The following is a 22,850-nucleotide window of genomic DNA, read 5'->3' on the forward strand; positions in this document are numbered from 1 at the left end:
TCGCCAGCCTTTCCGCCTTCCTCAGTCCCCACTTCCGGAAACGCCTCCTGCTGCTTCCGGTCTGGAACGCTGAGGAGAGAGGCCGTGACGCTTAGCTGACGCGAGACCGTGGACTGCTGGTTCTTTGGTCTTCAGGTCGGGGAACGTGTCCGTACTTCTCCATGCGGGGTGCTTCGGCTCCCCAAGTCTAGTGTGTCTGGCGCGGCTGACGCCGGAACGACGCTCCACAAACTCGTCATTCACTGTCCAGCAAAATTCTTAATAAAGGCAGTCGTGGGCGGCGCTGTTTATTCCCAAACAGGGCGGCAAGATCTAGGGTCACCGCCCTCATGGAGCTTATATTCAGTTTTAAGTGACAAAAGGAAAGCAAACATAAACGGATAAGGCAAATTTTAAAAAGTAAAAAAATTAAACAGGGTGATTGACTTTTTAGATAGGATGGTCAAGGAGTGTCTTAAAGGCATGGGTAACACTTGCACTGAGTCCTTGCTCACGAGGGGCTGGCAAAGGAGTGCAAGGCCCCACCCCTGGTGGTTTCCTTGGAAGGGCCGTTGCCGAATACGAATTGATTTGAATTTTGCAAGCACCTGCCATTCCGCATACCTGAAACTTTGACTCCCTGCATTGAATCTGTATCCCTGAAGTTCCCGGGCAGAGGGAAGAAAGTGGGAGACTGTAGGCCTGGGAATGCGTCCGGCCAACCCAGAGCCTCACGTGAAGGACCGCCAGAATGATAAGAGGGACGGCGCCCAGCGGGGAGATAGATGTGTTCTCGTCTCTAGTCCTGTCGGGGCAGGGATCACCCAGACCCTGGAACATGCAGTACTGGTCATACTGGCAAATGTCTTTTACCCAGAGGGACAAAGGGGTCTACTGGGTTCATCTACCTCCTGACTGCTGGCTGTTAGATCCTCCTCCTATTTTCTCTTGAATCCAACTAAGTATCCATCAGGCCACTCCTGCTTAAAACTTGCTTTATATATAGCCTTCTAGGTAGTGAGAACCATTTTTATCCAAACACTCATTACAGACTGGGTCTCAGGGTATAATTTTTTAATAAATGTAAAAGGAATGAAAAAAACAGAAAACCCATGTTTGTACTGGGCATCCAGTTCTAAGTATGTACTTACTAACTTTACATTGTTGTTATTGTTGAGGCGCGAAGTTGTGTCCATAACCACATGGACTGTACCCCACCAGCCTCCTCTGTCCATGGGATTCTCCAGAAAAGAACACTGGAGTGGGTTGCCATTTCCTTCTCCAAGGGATCTTCCCATCTCAGGGATTGAACTTGGGTCTCTTGACTTGGCAGGCAGATTCTTTACCACTGGGCCACCATGGAAGCCCATTAACTACATTGTCACAGGTCGAACACTTGCACCATCTTTAATCTTTGTCAGCACTGCTATTTGCCTTTGTATTCTTACATTGCATTCCTTTCTGTTTTCTCTTAAGGTCCTTTTCTTCTCACACAGGTTGTGTCATACAAATTTTGTGTGTAGCTTTTCCTCATTGTAGTTTAAGTGATCATAAATCATGCTAAAGCCTATTGTATTGTCACCCAAGTGGGTTCTGAATTTGAAGACAAATATGACAGCTGTGTGTTCCTATGTACTTTGGTTTATTATCTCTAAATATTTTAGGTACTGTTTCTTTTCTAGGGTATAGGGCATCTTATAGAGCATTTGTATCTGCTGAAGCAATCCGTTAGTAGTGATAAACAGTCTGGTACAGATAATTAATGGGGCATTCATGTTGACTGCTAGATATCAGGTAACCAGAGGGGAAAAGAAAGTTTTTACTGTGCTGAAAAAAAATTGTTTTAATACCATTAACACACATATGTGGGACTTCCCCCATGGCTCAGGAGGTAAAGAATCCGGCTGCAATGCAGGAGATCCGGGAGATGTGGATTCGATCCTGGGTCAGGAAGATTCCCCTGGAGAAAGGAATGACAACCCATTCCAGTACTCTTGCCTGCAAAATCCCATGGCCTCGTGGGCTACAGTCCATAGGTCACAGAGAGTCGTAAACAACCGAGGGACTGAGCATACATACGTAACATGCATATGTATCCCTAACAAACAGAGAACATTGGTACATCCATACCATGGAATACTATATAACAATAAAAAGGAAAAAACTATTTTACACATAATCCAGATGAATCTCCAGAGAACTGTGCTGAGTTAAAAAAGTCAATCCCAAAAGGTTACACACACGATTCCACTTATGTAACATTCTTGAAGTGGCAAAATTATAGTGAATATGGAGAACAGAATCTATTATGGAGAATAGATCAGTGGTTGCCAGAAGTTAAGAACACAGGAGAAGGGCATGGGATGGGAGAGAAGTGGGGAAAAGGCAACAGGCAGGATCTTCAGGGAGATGGGATCATCTTTTCTATCAGTGTTAAAGTCCTGGCTGCGGTATTGCACTATAGTTTTGCGAAATGTTACCACTGGGTAAAGGATACCTGGAATCTTTCTGTATTATTTCTTACAATGGCATGTTGTTGTTTAGTTGCTATGCTGTGTGGGGCTCTTTGTGACTCCATGCACTGTGGCCCGCCAGGCCCCTCTGTCCAGGGCATTTCCCAGGCAAGGATACTGGAGTGGGCTGCCATTTCCTTCTCCAGGGGATCTTCCCAACCAGGGATCAAACCTGTTGTCTCCTGCATTGGCAAGTGGGTTCTTTACTGTCTGAGCTACCACAGAAGCCCATACAAATCTACAGTTACCTTAAAATAAAAAGTTTTTACAAAGCCTATTCTCTAACTGTAACTTCTTAATCAGAGATTAATGAACATAATTGAATTATTTAAGAATCAAGGTTATTGCTTTAAATAGCAATCTGAAAAAAGGCAATACTCACAGGAACACCAGTCTCAGCCTCTTTTAAGGTGGTCTCTTCTTTTGTCTGGCTATTCGTTAGCCTGTTTCTCCTCTGCTCCCCTCACCCGCCCCCACCATCCCCCAGCTGTTTCTCTTGCTGTGGGTCAGAAGATCATCATTCATGCGTCAGTGTTATTTTCAAGTCAGCAAGATTTTGAATGAGGGCCTCACTTACAGAATAAGCACATGACTTCTTAATGATGATTAGTAATTTGAGAATAGCTTCCTACTTTCAGCAGAAGTATCACACAGAGACAGAGGAGGAGATGGTTGGATGGCATCACTGACTCAATGGACATGAGTTTGAGCAGGCTCTAGGAGATGACTGATGAAGGACAGGGAAGCCTGGCGTGCTGCAATGCACAGGGTCACCAAGAGTTGGACATGACTGAGCCACTGAACAACAATCACACAGAGAAATAAAATGGATGAGAATAACATCTTGAATTAAAATACCTGATTTAAAAAAAAGAAACCTGATTTGACAGTAAGAATTAATCCTCAAATGTTGCCAAACTCATCTATTTAAAGTTAAAGGAAAATAGCTGAGAAAAATTCTTCCCTTTTGAGCAAAGCAGTCAGGATGGTAAAGACAGGTATATTTATTTCATATGACAGCACATTTCACAGGATATGTTCAGTGATTATATGCCACCGACTTTAATACTGTACTCCTATAAAGTATATAGTTATAAATACTGTGTGCCACATAAGCAATAAAATTCTTACATATAAACAGCAATCTACTATTGAGAACAAAGAATTCACAGAGATCCTTAGTGTCTAGTTTCTGCTCTGCTTTTAACAGAACTGGTCAATATTTTAATAATATGCAGAATAATGGCTAGTTATTTGCAGCATACCTTTAACTGTCTGTCATAACTTTGTGCACTTTTTCAGCAACTTGCCAAGTATCAACAGAATTTCCTGATAAAGGCTGAGCTGCTGCTTGATATGTATATTTTAGACAGTAGTTTCTATTCAATGGGAAACATTGCTCACAGAACTGCAGTCGCACTAAAGTTTATAATGAGTTATTTTCCTAACGGAGAGCAAATACTGTATACACTAATCACACAGATGTTAAAGCCACAGTTTCAACAAGTTAATTCACATTTTGAAGCACACTGCTTATAGTAATACTGCTGTTCAAAATATACTACTGCTGAAATGATTAGAACCCCCAAAAAGCACAATATAAAACTCACGAGAGTTATTTCTAACAGCAAGTCCTGGCTGTTAATAGAGAGAGAATTACTTTTATAAATATAGTATTCTGATAACATTTGAGCATTTAGAAAAGTGCTTTTCCTAATAGATTTGCTTTATGTGGTTAAGTGCGACGCAGCTTGCTGTGCTTTTCTACATCTTATGTATTCTTAGTCATTAACTCCATTTTCTGATATTCCCCCAATGCACATGTTAAAGGTTAAATGTGGACAATGGAATTCAGGTGACATTTACAACTGTTTGTATAAAACAAATGCTAATGTAATGGGTAAAGGTGATTTCAAACTGACAGCAAAACAACTATTGCTCCAGGAATTTTCTGATTAGGATTCCTCAATGATATCAAAATACTACATTCTGTAGAAATTATGAACATCTTCATAAAATTAATCAAAAGCAGAATCAGCTGCATACTGGCAGTGCAGGAGACAAAATCCACAGCTAATTTGAGGTGTAGCCTCTAAGAACGTAAAGCAGGATCACAGATGGGGAGAGAACACACGGTAGATCCCAGTTCAGCGCCCCTGGGGTGGGCGCTGCCTGGCTCACCAGCTTGAGAAGTGAGGAGGGCCATGGGGCCTCGGACACCTTCGTGGACCTCTAACTCTCATTTACTTCTCACTGAACTTGGTGGCACATGCCTTCCTGACATCTGTGGCCAGCGTGCTTTTTTGAAAGGGAAGGAGGGTCGGTCCACACAATATGCTGCTTCTGGCTGCAAGAAGCTCCCCCCCCAGAAAAGCAGGCAGAGATGTGGGAGCAGAGTGACAAGGGGGTGTGTGGTATGTGTGTCCAGAAGGGGTGGCAATGGGGGCAAGTTCTGGTTCCGTCGTGAGATTACTCTAGTTTTGGAAAGAAAGATAATGGAAATATACAAATTTCATTTTCAGTCATCCATTTGATTATATGGAAAAGAGAACTCTGTTACAACTTTTAGGTAAAAATTTGGTCTGACTTATACCCTAGAATTTAAGTGATGCATTTTACTAGTATGTAAGTGTATACATTTGTGTATTTGTGTGTGTATACTTTTTTTTTTTAAAGCAATGTCTCTCTAAATTCTGTTTCGGTGTACCTTTGATGGCTCTTTGGTAAATACTTATAAATACCAATTGTTAACAAGTAGCAAAGGGCTGGCAGCAATGTCGGCTAGAAGTTGTTTGGGCTTTTTGAGATGCTTTAAAGGAGACTGATGAAGAATGTCTGAATGAGGACTTTTCTAAAGTAGCTTCGAGCACTTTGTATGGCTTCTACTCTCTCTTATTTATCCAAACAGAAACACACCAAAATTCCAGTTAATAATGAGAAAGATTTTTCCTTATTTCTGATATACACATATTCCAACTCTGTACACATTAAATAGTGGTATTTCATGACAACATCAGTGCACTTAACAATTACTTATTGCACATCATGAATAACGAATGCCCAAATCTTTTGGCTCTACCCTGCCAAAACTAAAGGGACAACTGCTCTCTACTGTGTGACTTTATCTTTCTGTCAAGTCTAGTGTGGGTGATGCCTTAGAGGCCAGGGCTGTGAAAGGGTCTGTGGGAGGAGTGGTGCCAGGTGGGAGCAGAGGGACAGGCGGTGGGGGTGGTCTTCTTGCTGGCAACACACAGAAAGACACATCGGTACTTCTACCCCAGTCATCACCAGGCGTCACCTTGGAGCCAGGAGATGAGCTCGGCTGCTTACCCAGGAAAACATCTGGACGAGTGGACCCTGACTTCCCTGTCACACCAAAGTCCTCTTCCTCCTCGAAGGTTACCCATCCTTTGGGGTTGCTGACTCTTAGTGCAGGCGGGCCCTGCGGATCAAAACTGTCCTTAAACCCATCCAGGGAGGATGAAGGCTTGCTACTATTCTGACCCAGAGGCCTCAGCAAAGAGAATGGACTCTGAGCAACGGGCTCTTCTTTGGAGAACCATGAAGTGGCCTCTGATTCTTGAGACTCAGCTCGAAATGGGTTTCCAGGAACAGCAGTCCTATCAGTGAAAGGATTTGTGCTGCTTGAGCTTGGGATGAATGGATTTGGGGAACATTGCGTGTTTTCCTGGGATTTACTCCGGGCTGGAATTGGAGGCATTGTCGGCATGCAGCTTACAGAACTCAGAGTGTTCGTGTTACTTGGGGTTGCAGAAGGCAACGGCGTCAACCCCCTTGGGTTTGGGGTGTGAACAGACGGCTGAGCCTTTGATACAGCAAGCAGGTTCAATGACAAGTCTTCAAATGGGTCACTCTTTAATGGCGAGTCCAGTCTGACGGCGGAGACTCCGTTTGTTTTCACCTGGGAAAGAGAGAGCCCACTGAATAATGAGAACAAACAAAAAGCAATAGTTACTTTGAGTGCCCCCTCTGCTTTCTGTCTCAATTCTTCTTCATTCTGAGGGGTCACGTATACAAACTCAGAAAATAAAAAAAGGAGCTTTGTGTAGTCTGTTACTCTGGAGGTTACACAACTACCATGAAATATTCTTAAAAAAAAAAACAACCCCTGCTAATTAAGTTCTATTATAAATACAGCTTATTTTATCCATGCAAGTATTGATATGTAAAATGGAGAACTGCACTGAATTAGCAGATGAGTTTGGTTCATGCCCAGTTATATCAGATAATCAAATGAACTTAAGAAACTCACATTCAATTCAAAGTTTATGCTAAATCGCTATGAATAAGCTTCCAACACCCATCTGTGATGATGATGTGGTTTCAATGTTTTTTGAAATATATTTTCATTGAGAGTTAATGTTACTATGGAAATTCAACTTTATGGATAAAGATTAATTTTATTAGTATATCTGTATTCATAAGCTGAAGACAATGCATCGTTTCCTTTTCCACTGTAGAATAAAATTTTCAAAGCATTCTTTGCCTTTTAATGTCAGCTCTCCTCTGTAGAATAAATTCTGAATAATGTGAAAAATTTTTAGTTGACCTTCCTCATCTTGTAAAAATATTCCAGAATAGATAGGTTTATTAATAACTAACCACAATGATTCTTTAACACTGGATGGGGTGGCATTGGGGGGATCCTGTTTCTATCTGGGATAGTAATTCTGCAACCAAAATAAAGCTATGCGTGGCAGAGCGGGCTGTGAGTGGTAACTGCAGCAGGAGCAGTCAGATTCACTTCACAGTCATGAAAAGCCTGCCCCGTGTGCCCAGTTCACAGAGAAGTCAGCTGGAGTGGAGCCCGGCCATGGTACTGGGCATAGGCTACTTTCCTAAGGGAAGCAGAACTGAAGCCTGGCTGTTTGAGAAAAGTAGCTAGCTTATCGGGAACTCCATTTTAATTAAAAAAACAAAAACAAAAAAACACTATATATAATTACTAAAACCAGGTGGCTAACTTGGATATTTATGCCAAATTAAAGGTAAGAAAAGCACAGGAGAGAGAGAATTTTATTCAGTTAAAGACTTGCAATGTACAAAATGGAGCATGATCCAAAATGAATTTCAGTCATTGTTACAGCAAGTAACTAAACATAAGATATGTTGAAAAAAAGAGCCGCAGTCTCAAAACATTGTTTTGCTGTTCTTGTTTTAGTCACTAAGTCGTATCTGACTCTCAGACCCCACGAAGATGACTACAGACTACAGCCCACTAGGCTCCTCTGTCCATGGGATTTACCAGGTAAGAAAACTGGAGTGGGTTGCCATTCCCTTCTCCAGGGAATTTTCCGGACTCAGGGATCAAACCTGTGTCGTCTTCTTTAGCAGACAGATTCTTTATCACTGAGCCGCCTGGGAAACTCCAATAAGACGTAATCTTATCTTATTGAACAGTAACTTGGCGCTTAAGAATAGGGAAGGCTAATTCCCATCCGATCCAGTGGTTAGGACTCTGTGCTTTCACTGCCAGGGCCTGGGTTTAACCCCTGGTCAGGGAACAGAGACCCCACAAGCCACATGGAGCGGCAAAAAAAAAGAGGAATAAGGAAGGCTGCTCATTTGCAGAAGGAAATGGTGTGGATAACTTCTTAGGTGAATCACTCTCTAGGATCTATTTTATTCAACTAATCTAGAGTATATTTTAAGTAAACAAGTTTTATTTTTCTTCAAACTTAGTATGACAATAAATTTGTACAAAATTAAAGAGCAGACATGGCATGGATTCTAAACTGTATTCTAAGTGTATTACAGTACTTAAGAGACAAATTTACTATAAACACTGTAAAATTACAATTAGCTATACATTACCAATAATGACTGGGTTATTTACGATTCATATGACAAAACAGAAGTACTTGAGTGGGTCTGGGCCCCAATTCTCCCATAGTAGACAAAGAGTCCATGACACAGACATTATAGGTAGGAAGTTTATGCTTTGTACAGCTTAGAATAATAGGCCTTTGCCAAATAAATGTTGCACATTTAAATATCTTTATTTTCATATATTAACAAATTTTTCTTTCAAAATAAGTTAAAGGTAATTTAATATAAACATGATCATTTTGCCCAATGAGATTTGAAATTATGAGAGCCACATCATCATTCATTACATTAGAATGAATTTCTATATATCTAAGCAGTATTTATGATGACTTGACATTAATGATGATGGTATTTTTACAGAGAAGGGTGTTGGAAAGGCCCTTAAATAATCCTGCTATAATGTTAACTTTTATCTTTGTAAATCATCAATTCTTCCTTAACAAAAAAAATCATGCTATTTTTTTTTAATTTCCCAAAAGAAATCTAAGAAAAAAATTGACTTTTGTACTTACATAATTATGCCATTGTTAAAACCAAGAACCAATTTGGTTTTGCCAAATACACTTTCATATAGCTAAAGCTTACCTTCTTAAAGTTATACTTTTTAGTCTTGTTAATTTTTGTAAAAAAAAGCAAAATAAATGGGAAAGCATTAGCAAGAATAACTAAAATGATTCCTGAGAATTCAAAATACTAAGAAAAAAAGCAGGTTTTATGGTATGATAACAGAATTTATTAATGTGGACAGGTGGTTTTTTAAAATGGGTGAAAATTTAGATGTATGAAGCCAAAGATTCATACATCTAATGTGCTAAGACAGATGAGAAGCACATATAAGATTGAGAAATAATCCGATACCTGTTACCCTGATGGTTGCTCCTGCTTTTGAGAAACGAACACAGACGTCAAGGGAAAAGGGAAAGAGTTAGGAGGACAATCTGAGACCAACCAGCAACCCTAACAATTCAGTCTTCAAAACACTTTCAGTTTTATATTATGTACAAAATCCAAGAGCAGTGAGATCTGCGTGTCACAGTATAAGGTCAAGAGACAATAAAATGTATTGCTGTAATAGGGCTCAGGACTTAATTTTGTCTGAGGTTGGTTACTAACTAGTTCAAAGTAGTCATTCTAAAAATAATATTCCAAATACATTATTGGAGCACTGAAGTATTTTCAGCAGGCCATGGATGAAATGTTTGTGTCCCCCCAGATTCGTATGCTGAACCCCAACCTCCTTTATGTGATGGTATTTGGAGACGTGGCCTCTGGGAGGTGACTGGGGTTAGATGAGGTCGTGCGAGGGAACCCAGCCATGCTGGCATCCTCATCTCAGGCTTCTAGCCTCCAGAACTTGAGAAGACAAATTTTCACTGCCTGAGTCACCCAGTTCATGGTATTTTGTTACGGCAGCCCAAAAAGGTTAGGACACAGCCTTAAGACAGTCTGTGGGTTTATCACGATTAGAGAAATTGTACAAAATGGCACCACTTTGCGGAATAGTGGAAACTGGTATTTATTTTAACATGGTTAGGATCCAGGCTTGTTCTATTACTCTATCACTCAAATTTTCTGAAGGGTGATACTAAAGATGAAATCACAATCTATAATACAGTAGCAGTATTTTAAAAAGTACAGTATTCTTAAGAAAGTTTGAATAAATCTTCCCCAATATTTAAAGCTTACCTTATTTTAAAAATAACAAAACTCACTTAAGACAGTTTAGAGAGACACCATTCTAAAATAAATTATTTTATAAATAATGTATTTGTTATATATTATATAAAATGTGTTACTACAAAACATGAGACTCCTGAATTTAACCTTTCTTGATAATCCTGATACATTAGTTTTAGAAGAGTTGGATAAAAACTGGGAATGGGTTTATACTAAGATGCAAGGGGGTGGTATTAAATTGATCCAGAAAGCTGAGATTTTTTTTCTTTTTTGGCTGCGCTGTGCAGCATGCAGGATCTTAGTTCCCTGACCAGGGATCAAACCCATGCCCTCTGCATAGTAAGCACGGGGTCCTAACCACTGGACTGCCAGGGAAGTCCTGAGATTTTCTACTTGGTCTCTTCTCTCACTGTCAGCTATAACTTCAATGATATAGCTGTGATGCTATTACTTTACTTCCCATTGGATTCCTGACTTCTGGTTTTCAGCTGATAATCAGATGACTAAGACATTGAAAGTCAGATAAGTGGGGCATTTGTACATTTTCTAAAGGATATATAACATATAATCATTTGAATTAGAAGAATCTTTTCTATTCAGAATTATAGAATCAAAGAACTTAAATAGTAATAACAAGTAAAGCTGGGTCATGTGTGTTTCTATGTTTTAAATACCTTGTATATTTTTGGCAGAAGTAATAAAGATATGTAAAAATTACTAAGTGTTAAATTCTAAGACTATTTCATATTACTACCAAAATATTAAAATGTGAGTTATTTTACTAACTTACCTTTTCAAGTTATAGCCACTATAGAAGAATTTTTAAAACTTTAGATGTTTATTATTTTTTGAATAGGCATTATTTTATGGTTCAAAATTAAAAAGGCACAAAAGGTAAAATGCCTCCCTCTCTTTCTGACTGTAAGCTCCCAGGAGGAAACTAAGCTCTTTGTGATCTTTCACAAAGGCAGTCTACACATGAGCAAGACCTCCACTCCCCAGAAAAGTGGGTCTGTGTATATAATGTGTAGAGAGATTTGATATCAATGACTGAGGCAAAAAAAAAGGCTTAAAACAAACACTGTTCACAGTTTTAATGACCAGAATATAGAGTCAAGAATACACACACACAAAGCAGAGGCTTGCTGTGCTTTGTCACCAAGTCATCACACCAATTCCAATGAAAATCAGAAAGCAAAACATGGGAAATGACCTGAGAAGATGATGCATGGCAGTCATGGAATACTCATCCTACACTACTTGTGTCGTAAGATGACTTTCTGCTGAGAACGACAATCTTCCTTGACAGTGTGTTCTTTCTGAAGTTGTTCAGAGTACCACACCCACTTTCAATACTGAAACCATCTTACAGAATTTTAGGAATTAGGGTTCAACTTTACTGTGAAAATCATGATCACTTTCTGTCCTAAAACTGTACTAATACAAAGCTCTAAGATGACTTCTTTGAAAGTTTCTTGCCCCCCAATTACACTAAAAATAAATAAATAAATAAATAAAATAATAATAAATATAATACTACACCTTACAAGAAAATGAAAAGAAAAAATCATCATGCACTAAAAGTAGACTGGCACAGAGAAAATAATGGACATTTATTGTCTGAAGGACTTCTATATAATTACTATATATCTTCAGCACTGTCAACTACAGAATACTTTTTGGTGTTAATCAGCTTAAGAGAACATTATTCTCAATTATATATCTATCTTAGCTTTTTAAAAAATGTGACCAATAGTCTAATAAGTAAGTGCTAATTGCTAACAATATTCATATTGTTTCAAGATTCGTATTTACTTTATAATCTGTTTTTCACTATGAAGAAGCACAGAAACTGCTAACTTCTGCCAACTAGCTGGACATACTCACATATCTGTAAAAATAAATGCAAATTATTATTATAAACATGCTTAAGGGACATCACTAGTGTAATAGTTCTGTATTTTAGACTATTCCAAAATAAAAGTAGACTTAAACTTCACTTCTTTGGCCTTGATGGAATTTTCAAGTTAAAACTTTCTGATAAAATTCAATGTGAGGCTAGACAACAGAAATAAGAAGATAAACCTTATACTAAAGATAAACCTTATTTTAATGATTTTACTGAGATGTATATAATAAAAACTAAGTAAAACAGCCTCCACATAAAACAATTCAACTTGCATGAATATTCTTGTGTTGAAACAACTTTGTGTATACACACCAGAAGGTTTTCCAATGTGAGATCACTCTGGGATAACAGAAGTCGCAGTGACCCTGTGATTTCCACCCACCAAGGCAATGGCACTATTTTCTATGCGATACTCTTGAGAACATGGTTTTTACTTTGGTGAATAAGCCTGCTGCTGCATGCCTGAAACATCTAAATGGATCCAGTAGTGTCTGAAACTGTTAGAGATCCCCAAGGAAGCCCAGTGCCGGCTCCATCACAGAAAAGAGCTAACTGCAGCATCAGGAGAAACAGGATTATTGGAAATTTACTGCCAATGGCCAGGGACTGACCTGACTGCCTTTCTGTCCAGGAGGTAAAGGCCAAAACTAATCTAATAGCTGTGAAAAAGAAACTAAATTATTACTCTCCATTCTAATTAAGTATCCAAAGTAAATTATACACAGAAAAAAAAAAAAAAATCACCTACGCTTTAAACAAGATAAAACAGCCTGGGAGCCATTTGGAAGTTTTAGGGAAAATAGCCTTTAGGGAGAGTCTTTAGGGAAAGAGCCCTAATCTAGGGTCACTCTCTGAGAACCCTTGATTCAGACAACAGGTTGGACAAACAAACAAAAAACCCAAACCCTGAAATAGCCAAATGTGCGTTTGTTGTGTGACGAGTCTGAGGTGTCAAACGACATTCACTGGTTGAAGTCATATCTAAACATGTTATTACCAGCAAATGACAAAATTTTTTAAAAAGTCAAATCTTTAAGGTGTTTTTTCTAAAGCTAATAATTAAAATAAGTATCTTCAAAGACTACAGCAAGGGCATCAAATATGTCTCAGTAAAAAAAAAAAAAAGGAAAAGCAAAACAAAAAGTAAGCAAAAGCACGCACCCCCTCCCCCCCACGATCTTCTCCCTGCTGCAAAGACTTACCTGCGGCTGCGCTGGAGGTTCAGAAGGCAAGCTGTGGGACGACCTGCTCCGAGGGGGCGGCTGTGGGGGCGTTTCCAGGCTGGGCTGCGGGGCAGCCTGGGTCAGAGGTGCGGCCACCGGGATGAGAGGCTCCTGCATCTTCTGAAGAGGTGGCGGCAGAGAAGGCGGCACAGGAAGGGCGGCCTGAGGCTTCAGGGGTTCAGGAAGAAGAGCTGGCCCTAAAGAAAGTCATTTCCAGATATTAGGTGTTCTCTGGAAAACTGAGTTTATCCTTCCTTTTGGGAAATGGTAGGAGATTCCAGTCCCTGTCCCGGCCCCCAGTAGCCTCCTTTATTATGGCATACAGAAAGACAGGAAAAAAAAAAGAGAGAGAGAGAGAGAGAGAAAGAAGGCTATCTCAATTTGAGTAAGTTGTATAAATTGAGAGACTGCAGAAAGAAAAAAGAAAAGAAGTGGAAGCGAGGGATACACTGTCGTTTCGACTATGGGTCTACCTTTCTGTACTTCTGAGGGTTTGCTTTGGCTTTCAGGAGTCAGTCTCCCAGCAGATGCCCGTGCGTGGCTCTGGGGGGCGCTGATGACTCCAGCACGGGGCGGAATAATCTAAAGATGGGAAATGAAAACCATTGAGACATTTACCTTATCTGCAATGGATAAGATTTGGTGAAAATATTTTGTTTGTGCATCTACTATCATTTCCTCAGCCTCTGGTCATTCTAATGGCTCTATTTATTGCCATATAATCGTAAGTTTTGGTTTTTTATTACGGATTAACTTTTATTGGTGCATAGTTACTTCACAATGTTGTGTTGGTCTCTACTGCTCAGCAACATGAATCAGGCGCACACACATATACCCTCCCTTCTGGGTCCCCCCCATCAGGCCACCACAGTGTGGTAAGCAGAACTCTGTGCCATATACAGCAGTTTCTCATCAATTATCTACTTTATACATACTATCAATAGTATATATGTGTGTGTGTGTGTGTGTATTTGTGTGTATATATTCAGGCCACCACAGTGCCGTAAGCAGAACTCTTGGTGCTGTGTACAGCAGTTTCTCATCAATTATCTATTTTATACATACTATCAATAGTGTATATATATGTGTGTGTGTGTGTGTGTGTGTGTGTATACACACGCATATATGTGTCAATCCAAATTTCCCAATTCCTCCCCTGCCCCTTGGTATCCACATATTTGTTCTCTATGTCTGTGTGTCTATTACCGGTTTGCAAATAAGATCATCTATAGTATTTATCTACATTCCACATATATGGGTAATACACAATATTGTTTTCTCTGACTTACTTCACTCTGTATGATACTTTCTAGGCCCATCCATGTCTCTACAAATGACCCAGTTTTGCTTCTTAAGCTTCAAAAATCTGTTTATTTTTCACTGTTTACTATGTGCCAGGCACTGTATTAACTAAGCATTTGGGTATGCATTTACATTTCAATGTCCAAATGGCCCTGGGGGAAGGTATTATTTCATCATCTCTAACTTAAATGAAAATGAAGAAATGTGTACAACTGTCCCAAAGTCACAGAGTTAGAAAATACAGCCAGGAGCCGAACCCAGGGCCCGTGTTCTTTATCTTGTATCATACTGCCTTAATGGGACGATGTTACAGGTCATGAGGAGATGGAGCGGGACATACACTGTGGAACTAAGAGGCTTACCAAAAACTACACTGAGGCTGTTTTTCTTTATTAAACACAGAGGTTAAAAACTCTGGAATGGCTAACTCAGTGTGCTGAAATATATACGCTGGAAGATACACTGGGGAAATAATGTCCTTTTCTAACTTCACATGTTTGCTGAAGGCTTTAAGCACTCAGTACCTTTTTCTTATTTTTTTATAAATTGGAGGCTAATTGCTTTACAATATTTGTTGGCCTCTGCCATACATCAGTATGAATCAGTCACATGGAGGTGTATGTTCCCTCCCTCCTGAATCCCCCACAGGCACACACATGTCCCCTCCCTCCTGAACCCTGCTCCCGTCTCCCACCCCTCCCAGGCTTCTAAGCTGTCACACGGCAGAGGGCTGAGCTCCCCGATGCCCACCTGCTATCTGTGTTACATACGGTAACATATACGTTTCCATACTACTCTCTGTTAGTCCCACCCTCTCCTGCCCCCGCTGTGTCCACAAGTCTGCTCTCTCTGTCTGCGTCTCCGCTGCTGCCCTGCAAGCAGGTTCATCAGTACCATCTTTCTAGATTCCATGCATAAGCAAAAGTTACAAATGTAATCGCACAAAATCCTGACTTTCCTTCACTATTCTTACAATATTCAGTAAACAAAGTACTTTGTGGGAAGTGGTAGAGTTGGTGAATAACAATTTCCCCCTTTTTAAAAAAACAAAAACAAAAACAGGGGGGTGGATAATGGCTATTTTAGGTATATTCCACAGACACTTTACTTTGGAACATATTATATATAGAAAAAGGCCTTCAGGTTGGCTACAAGACAAAAAACAAAATATCTCTATCTTAGAAATCTTATGAGAATTTCTTAGACTCTTGAAGTAGTTTCATTAGCAGATGTTTCTTCATTTCCAGGTATAGTCACAGTTCCCAGGATTCAGCTGGTGGCATCCCAATAACCCCAGGCTCCACCAGACTGACACTGGCTTCTCTCTCCTTTTTTTTTTTTTTCTTTGAATTAGTTGTTCTATCCCAGAGAAATTTTCATGTGAGTGAATAATAGAATAATTCTGTGTATAACAAAACACAGATAAACACGCAGAAAACCACAGACTTACAACGCAGGGTGAAACCTTGCAATGCCATCTGCTCTCCTGCGGTTAAACCTTTAGAACTGGTTTTAGCTGTCAGACTATCATCAAAGGGCTTCCTGAAATCTAATTTTAAAATCCTTCCGGACTTCCTTGGTGGTCCAGCTGTTAAGACTTGTGCTTCCACTGCAGGGGGTGCGGGTTCAATCCCTGTTTGGGGAACTAAGATCCCGCATGCCTCGAAGTGCGGCAAAAATAAATAAATAAGGAAATAAAAGTAAAATAAAACCTTTCTGATTGAAGAATGACTTTACCTCATTAATTACTCAGATAATGTCATAAAAAGTTGCCCTACTACATCACTTCCCCATATATTTCAAGATTCTAAGATATTTACTTAGTGACTAATCACGTAACTGTACCACTTTTATTCAAATAATGAAGGCTGTTTTTACTTCTGAAGAGGATATCAGAATACTGTTCGAGGTGAAGGTGGGGCTGCCCTGGTGGCTCAGTGGTACAGAATCTGCCTCTCAATGCAGGAGAAGCAGGTTTAATCCCTGGGTTAGGGAGAGTCCCTGGAGAAGGAAATGGCAACCTACTCCAGTAATCTTACCAGGGAAATTTCAAACATAGAAGCCTGATGGGCTACAATTCATGGGATTGCAAAGAGTCAGACATAACTCAGAGAGTACACACACACACACACACAACTCAGAGTAAAACACACACACACACAGACACGAAGGTACCTTGAAGAGCATCAAGTCTAATTCCCCCAGTTTAGAATTGAGGAAATTGGAGTCTTAATGGGCCCATGATTTCTTCAGGGTAACACATATGATTAGTAGCAAGCTGGGACCCAGGACCTAGACCTCCTGGCTCACAAGCGAGGCGCTGCCTACCGGTCTGGCTGCACTGTGTCCGGCAAGTCCCGGGCCTGGCAGTCCGGCTTGAGGTGGAGGCTGGCTGCGTCCTGGAACAAAGGCATTGCACCATGTAGCTCAGGTGTTTGTTTGTTTTTTTAAAGAAACAAGAAACCATGTACTTATATCCACACAGTCTACTCATGGTCCAGTTTTAAGGTTAAGTAGCTGAATTCGAATGTTTACCTAGATTATCTCTCCGTGTTGTTCCAGGGCTTTTGGGTGCTTTGAAGCAGGAAGGAAAAAAAAATTAGCCATAAGTAAACAATCAAGCCATATTGTATACTACTAGCTAGCTGTTCTGTTTCATTACCAGCAGAAATGGGGGCACAAGGTGGAAAAAGAAAACCAAACTATTCTGTTTTAGAAATGCTGGAGGGTGTTATCAGCCCTTTAGAAAACACCCCCAAAAGAGAAAAATTTAGACTACTGAGAGTGACATTTATGGGACAAGTTGGCAGTTGGTCTGATACCTCATTTGGAAGGTAACTTTCCCAACAGAGCTCTTTCCTGTGAACCCTGAAAACACACGATCAGTTTGGGGGAACGATCACAAGATGTGGCCCCACTGTTTCCCAGAGCTTGGTGGACTCACGGTTCCAGGACCAACAGATCTGCACGTTCCGAGTCACATAAGACACCAAACTGTCTTAGGGCTTCATGCTGTAGATGTCAGTACGGATAAGGACTCTTACAATGAGATCTTTTGGGTTTCTACAGAAAAACCCTATCATTAAGGTAGAAGGCGGGCACTACTTATTACAATATCTGCCTTATACAAGACAGCGTTGAAATACTGCTCAAACTCATTCGAAATGTAGGAAAAGACTGAAATGAAATAAACTACTTTTGGGACCAAAAGGAGTAGGAGACAGTATTAAGGTCACCATCTCAGATTTCTTCTTTTTGAAAGGAAATTCAAGTGTAATTGTTACATGAAACCCATCAGACTTTTAATAACTGTAATCTTAATGAATAGCTTCCAGTTTTAATAGCCTTTTAAGCAAATTTACTCAGCATATTTATGTTATCTGAAGTTAATTAAAAAAAAAAAAAACTATATCCTCAGACTGAATTAACAAGGTTTAACTATTAATTTTTAAAACTCCAGAGTTAGTATAGTACATTTCTACACATTTGATGTATTCTGCAAAGAATTTCGAAGGCATTCTTCTTAAAATAATACTGCACATTAATTTCACATCTTAAGTATATATGAAATATATATATATATATAAAACAGCTCAAAACAACATTAAGAATTGCAGAGAAACTAAATGGACAACCATCAGAAACAACACAACACAGAATGAAAATAGAAAAAATACGAAGTTACAAGATATACATAAGGAGGGGGAGGCGGAGTTTACAGTTGGACCGAGAAAAGATTTGGTTTGTCTTTAAAACACCGGAGGGGCTGACATTTAGAAATAAAACAAGAGATCCACTTCTAGGATGCAAATGTCTTGTTACCTTCCATCTCTCGCCTAGCTACCCCCGGACTGGGAGGGGCTCCAACACCTTTTTAGAGAGAGAACAGAAGCTGTGTATTGTTCAGGGCCCACAGCACACAGGGAAAGGCAGGCACACAAAACAGTTTCTGAGTTAAACTTCCTTTTGCAAAAAAAGTTCTTTCACTGCTTCAAATTTCTTCAAAGATATCTGTATAAACCAAAGTGCCTCTAGATGCCTGGCCCAAACCTGATTCTGGCCCTTTCTTCAGTTAGAATCAGAAGGAGAAAATAGTTTTCTTTTTATATCTGACATCATGGGAGGATTCCCTGAAGAAAGAAATGGCAACCCACTCCAGCATTCTTGCCTGGAGAATCCCATGGACAGAGAAGCCTGGTGGGCTACAGACCATGGGGTTCCAAAGAGTTGGACACAACTGAGTGACTAACACTTTCACCTTTTCACTAGCAGTAGGGAATTTGAAAATATGTGTAATGAAAGTCTTTGCTTTTTAATCATCTCATTCTTTATATTCAGAATTAAACCACTAATAAAAGCTCCAATATTTGCCAGTCATAAAGGGAAAAAAAATCTGAAGGTTCCAATTTCATTTTAAATCTTTATGAGACTATGTTAGTCCCTTAGAAGGTAATTTTCAATGCATTATTAAAAAAAAAAAAAGAACTCTAAAAGTACTACAATTACTTTCAGCTTATTGCCTTCAAGCAGTTATTGGTTTACAGGCTTAAAAAAACATGCTGCGAACACTGCCTACAAAAGAATTATGAAGAGAAGCAATTTTTTAAAAGCTACATCAGATTTCTGAGTAAGTCACTGAGTTGCTAATGTGTATAGCTTTTCACAAATTTCTTTAAAATTTTTATTTTTCTACAGATTGGTCTCCTAATTAAAGGGGAAGGTAAATAAAACCTTTCATGAAGCTATAAATTAAAACACAAGTCTGAAATGGGAAAAATCAATGTTTTCTTTAAGTTAGTGGAAAAGTTACCCTCCAGTAGTATCTTATAGAAGCTTTGGTGCTGAAAGAACTTTGCTACCTTTATTATCCAAAGTCATTAAAATCTGCACACAGGAAAGTCAATCTGTGATAGCATATGGAGTCAGTCAGCAATGTCTTTAGGCAGCTAGAGGAGGAAGAGACCAGCTGCATGTGCACAATGAGCCTTAATGATATTAAAACTGGATTAGTAAAAGCTCTTTTGTGGGACTGAGATATTCTGCCTGAGTCTTTCCTGAGAACTAGATTAAATAAACTTGTCAAATGTATACCTCTATTGAGCTTTGTGAGAGTCTTCATGTAAAACAAGTAAACTACAAAAAGTGACCCATGTGTTAAGAAGAATTTCTTTATCGAAAAATATAACAGAGACTTGTTCTTCTATTTTAAAAATGAGGTATGAATGTTATGACAAGTTATGATAAAGCCATGCAAAATGAAAGCTATATTTCAGATAATTATGATAGCTTTAAATTGCATTCCTAGGATATTTTGCTAATTCACAGGCTACTGGCAAGATGATATACTAGAGTTCTAATATAATCCAATATAATCAAATCCTTGGGAAACCACCTGTCTTCATTGTGTTTGACTTACTTAATCTTTATAACTGAACTGGCTATATTTATTAATAAAAAGTATATCAGGCCTTAAGTAATTCAACTCTGTTTATCTGGGAAATGGAAGGTCTTGTTAATTCTAATAATATTTACTAATAAAATCAAGCTCTAATCTTTTACCAGAAATATAATGGAAGTTTGGGGTTATTTTTAAGTTGGCCTGTAAATGTCATTCATCTTGGCTTTCATCAAACCAACCTAAAATGTCATTGAGTTACAGGGCTCAAACTCCAAAAAAATTAATGAACTAAGATCCATACATTATAATAAATATAAATGGTTACCTCCAAACTCTTTTCTAGCAGGTGCAGGACTCCTAGCCCCTTATAGTTCAGAAGAGAATGTGCAGCAGAAAGGAAATGACATTAAATAAAGAATTGAAATGTCAAAGATTTACTATAGTTTCCAAGATGTCAAATATCATGTAGAGACTACATATTCATATCTTGGTGCTATACAAAAGCTATTATGTAACACAAATACTTCTAACAGAAACAACACTATACTTATTTTAAAAGAACATTTAAACAAATATACAAAACTGCAAACAGAAAAATGTATGTTCTTCAGTTCTAATCATGCATTAAAATTTTTTTTTCATTTTTTTATAGTTATTTTAAACCATGCATTTTACAGAAATCAGTACAACCACGTCAAATTAGCGAAAACAAAACAAATGTTTCCCGCACGCTTATAAGAGGCCAGCTCTGAAAACATGTTACAGGAATCGAGCTGTTCTGTCACACCTACACCATTTGTTAGAGAAAAGCTAACTAAGGAAGTAGCACCAATGACAGAAAACTGATAAAATCTAGAAAGAAGCGTTTCAAAAACATGCAAAACATTTTTCAGCAGAGTGGTGAAATCCAGCAGAGATAGAAATACAAGGATTTGTCACCTGAAGGCGGAGGCGGTCGTTGTGGGGGAGCTGGACGTGCGGGAGGAGCAACCGGGCGGGGAGGGGGAGGCCGCTTGGGTTCCAGGGTCTGGGAAGACTCTTTCTGCTGCAGCTGTGTTGCTGGCAGGGTGTCAACAGGAGAATCTACCAGAAAAGAGTACCTTAGGTAAGAGGATCAGGCTCCAAGGGATGAGCACACATGTACTTTCTACAGGCGTATGATAAATTATTTTGCTAACCTAAATCTGTACTACAGAGGGATGACACACATTTGTAGCATCAATAACACAAGCAGCTGTGCTATTACCTTACCCTCTGGTACTACGGGAGCAGTCAGGTTACTCTCTGGACTTCTTACCCAGGCCCTGGGTACTGAAAGGGGATTTACTGAGTGGCCCTAACAAGATGGCATGAAGTATCGTGTGTTAGGTCATTTGCAATACAATCTGCTGGCCAGGAGAGAGAAGAAAAAGCAAAAAGAGCCTCCTCTCTATGCCCTGACTTATCCTGGATTTACTGAAGGAAGCTCTGAGGCCTTCCCTCGTGGCTCAGTGATAAAGAATCTGCCCGCCAATGCAGAAGATGCGAGTTTGATCCCTGAATCGGGAAGATCTCCTGGAGAAGGAAATGGCAACCCACTCCCATATTCTTGCTTGGGAAATCCCATGGACAGAGGAGCCTGGCAGGCTACAATCCATGGGGCTGCAAAAGAGTCAGATACAACTCAGCGACTATTTAACAACAGTCCTCTAAGAGTAGCATGGGGGAGCTTGAGAAACTGCTGAAATGAAAGGTATTTTTCAAGGATACTGGTTAGTGTGGAACTGAACTGTATGATGTAACAACTTCCAGAGAAAAACCTTCTGACTTTGGAGGAGTCATGACTATCAAATTGAATTCAAAATACTTGTTTTGTCTCTTTCTGCTTCCTATTATAATGTAGGTAATGTATAGATAGTTAAGCCCAAAGAGTTATGGGTTCTGACCATAATGCTTAAAAACTGTTCAGTGATAAGCCATGGACAAACCTGCCACACAGAGAAAGGATGAAGTAAAGTTCTCATCTAGTGATAGCACCGAGCTTCCCCTTCACTTAGGGCGGAACCATCTACAAAGTTTCCTCTTTTGTACGCACAGAAAACATGCTACACTTTAGCCTACGGATGTGAAAGTTAAGCAAAAATAGCTCTCCAAAGGAGATCCAAAGGCATCGGAGGTTTAATCATCTGAAATCAAACATATCAGCCCAGGAAGTCATACAAAACTTGAAATAAAACACGTACTTTGTGAAGCGGGGGGCCCGGGTGTTCTGGACGGAGCTCGACTTGGTCTCACTGGGAGGGAAGGTACAGGTCCCTCCGATATGGTAGGTGACTGGCAGGGACTGGTCCGGGGTGAAGAACCGGGGGACGTGCCAAGGCCAGAACTGGAAGACGGCTGGAGATGCTGAGGAAGGATCTCCTCTACCTCAGCACTATAGTCATCCACATCACCTGAGAAAACGCAAGGTCAGCCACCTTACCAGCACGTTAACTTTCTCAGAGATTTCTTCCCCCCCCCCAGTATAGGTTTAAGGGGTTAGATACATAAAATAAACACCTTAACTTGATGATACTGCAAACATGTACAAGTTAAGCATGTGGGCATATATAAAGAGTTTATATGCATACAACTAGAATTAGTGCAAATGCTCTTGTAGAAAACATAATTAAAGATAGTCTCCTGGGCTTCCCGGGTGGTCCAGTGGTGAAGAATCTGTCTGCCAATGCAGATGGACATGGGTTAAATCCTTGGTCTGGGAAGATCCCACATGCCACAAATACTGAAGCCTGTGTACCAGTGAGAGTAGCCCCTGCTCACCAGCTAGAGAAAGCCTGTCCGCAGCAACCAAGACTCAGCACAGCCATTAATTAATTAAATTACTTAAAAAAGACAGTCACAGAGGACATAGTAATACCTATGGCTGATTAATGCCAATATTGGCAGAAACCAGCACAATACTATAAAGCAATTATCTTTCAATTAAAAATAAACACATTTAATAATAATAATTAGAAAAA

At 39.6% G+C, this 22,850-nt stretch overlaps 1 protein-coding gene across 2 annotated transcripts in view; it reads right to left on the minus strand.

The window, feature by feature from the left end:
* Nucleotides 1-2,995: 2,995 nt before the first annotated feature.
* SYNJ1 (synaptojanin 1) overlaps nucleotides 2,996-22,850 on the minus strand; it is an 88,869-nt gene continuing 69,014 nt past the window's right edge. For both annotated transcript variants that reach the window (XM_065913848.1, XM_065913849.1), the window contains exons 23-30: nucleotides 22,074-22,283; nucleotides 20,791-20,934; nucleotides 20,177-20,215; nucleotides 16,989-17,027; nucleotides 16,782-16,852; nucleotides 13,625-13,733; nucleotides 13,131-13,348; nucleotides 2,996-6,414 (exon numbers count right to left, since the gene is read on the minus strand). In XM_065913848.1, the coding sequence (XP_065769920.1) occupies nucleotides 5,614-6,414; nucleotides 13,131-13,348; nucleotides 13,625-13,733; nucleotides 16,782-16,852; nucleotides 16,989-17,027; nucleotides 20,177-20,215; nucleotides 20,791-20,934; nucleotides 22,074-22,283 (1,631 nt within the window). In that variant the 3' untranslated portion in view covers nucleotides 2,996-5,613. The remainder of the gene's footprint in view (nucleotides 6,415-13,130; nucleotides 13,349-13,624; nucleotides 13,734-16,781; nucleotides 16,853-16,988; nucleotides 17,028-20,176; nucleotides 20,216-20,790; nucleotides 20,935-22,073; nucleotides 22,284-22,850) is intronic.

The sequence above is a fragment of the Muntiacus reevesi genome, chromosome 21 (assembly GCF_963930625.1).
Source record: "Muntiacus reevesi chromosome 21, mMunRee1.1, whole genome shotgun sequence".
NCBI classification, from domain to species: domain Eukaryota; kingdom Metazoa; phylum Chordata; class Mammalia; order Artiodactyla; family Cervidae; genus Muntiacus; species Muntiacus reevesi.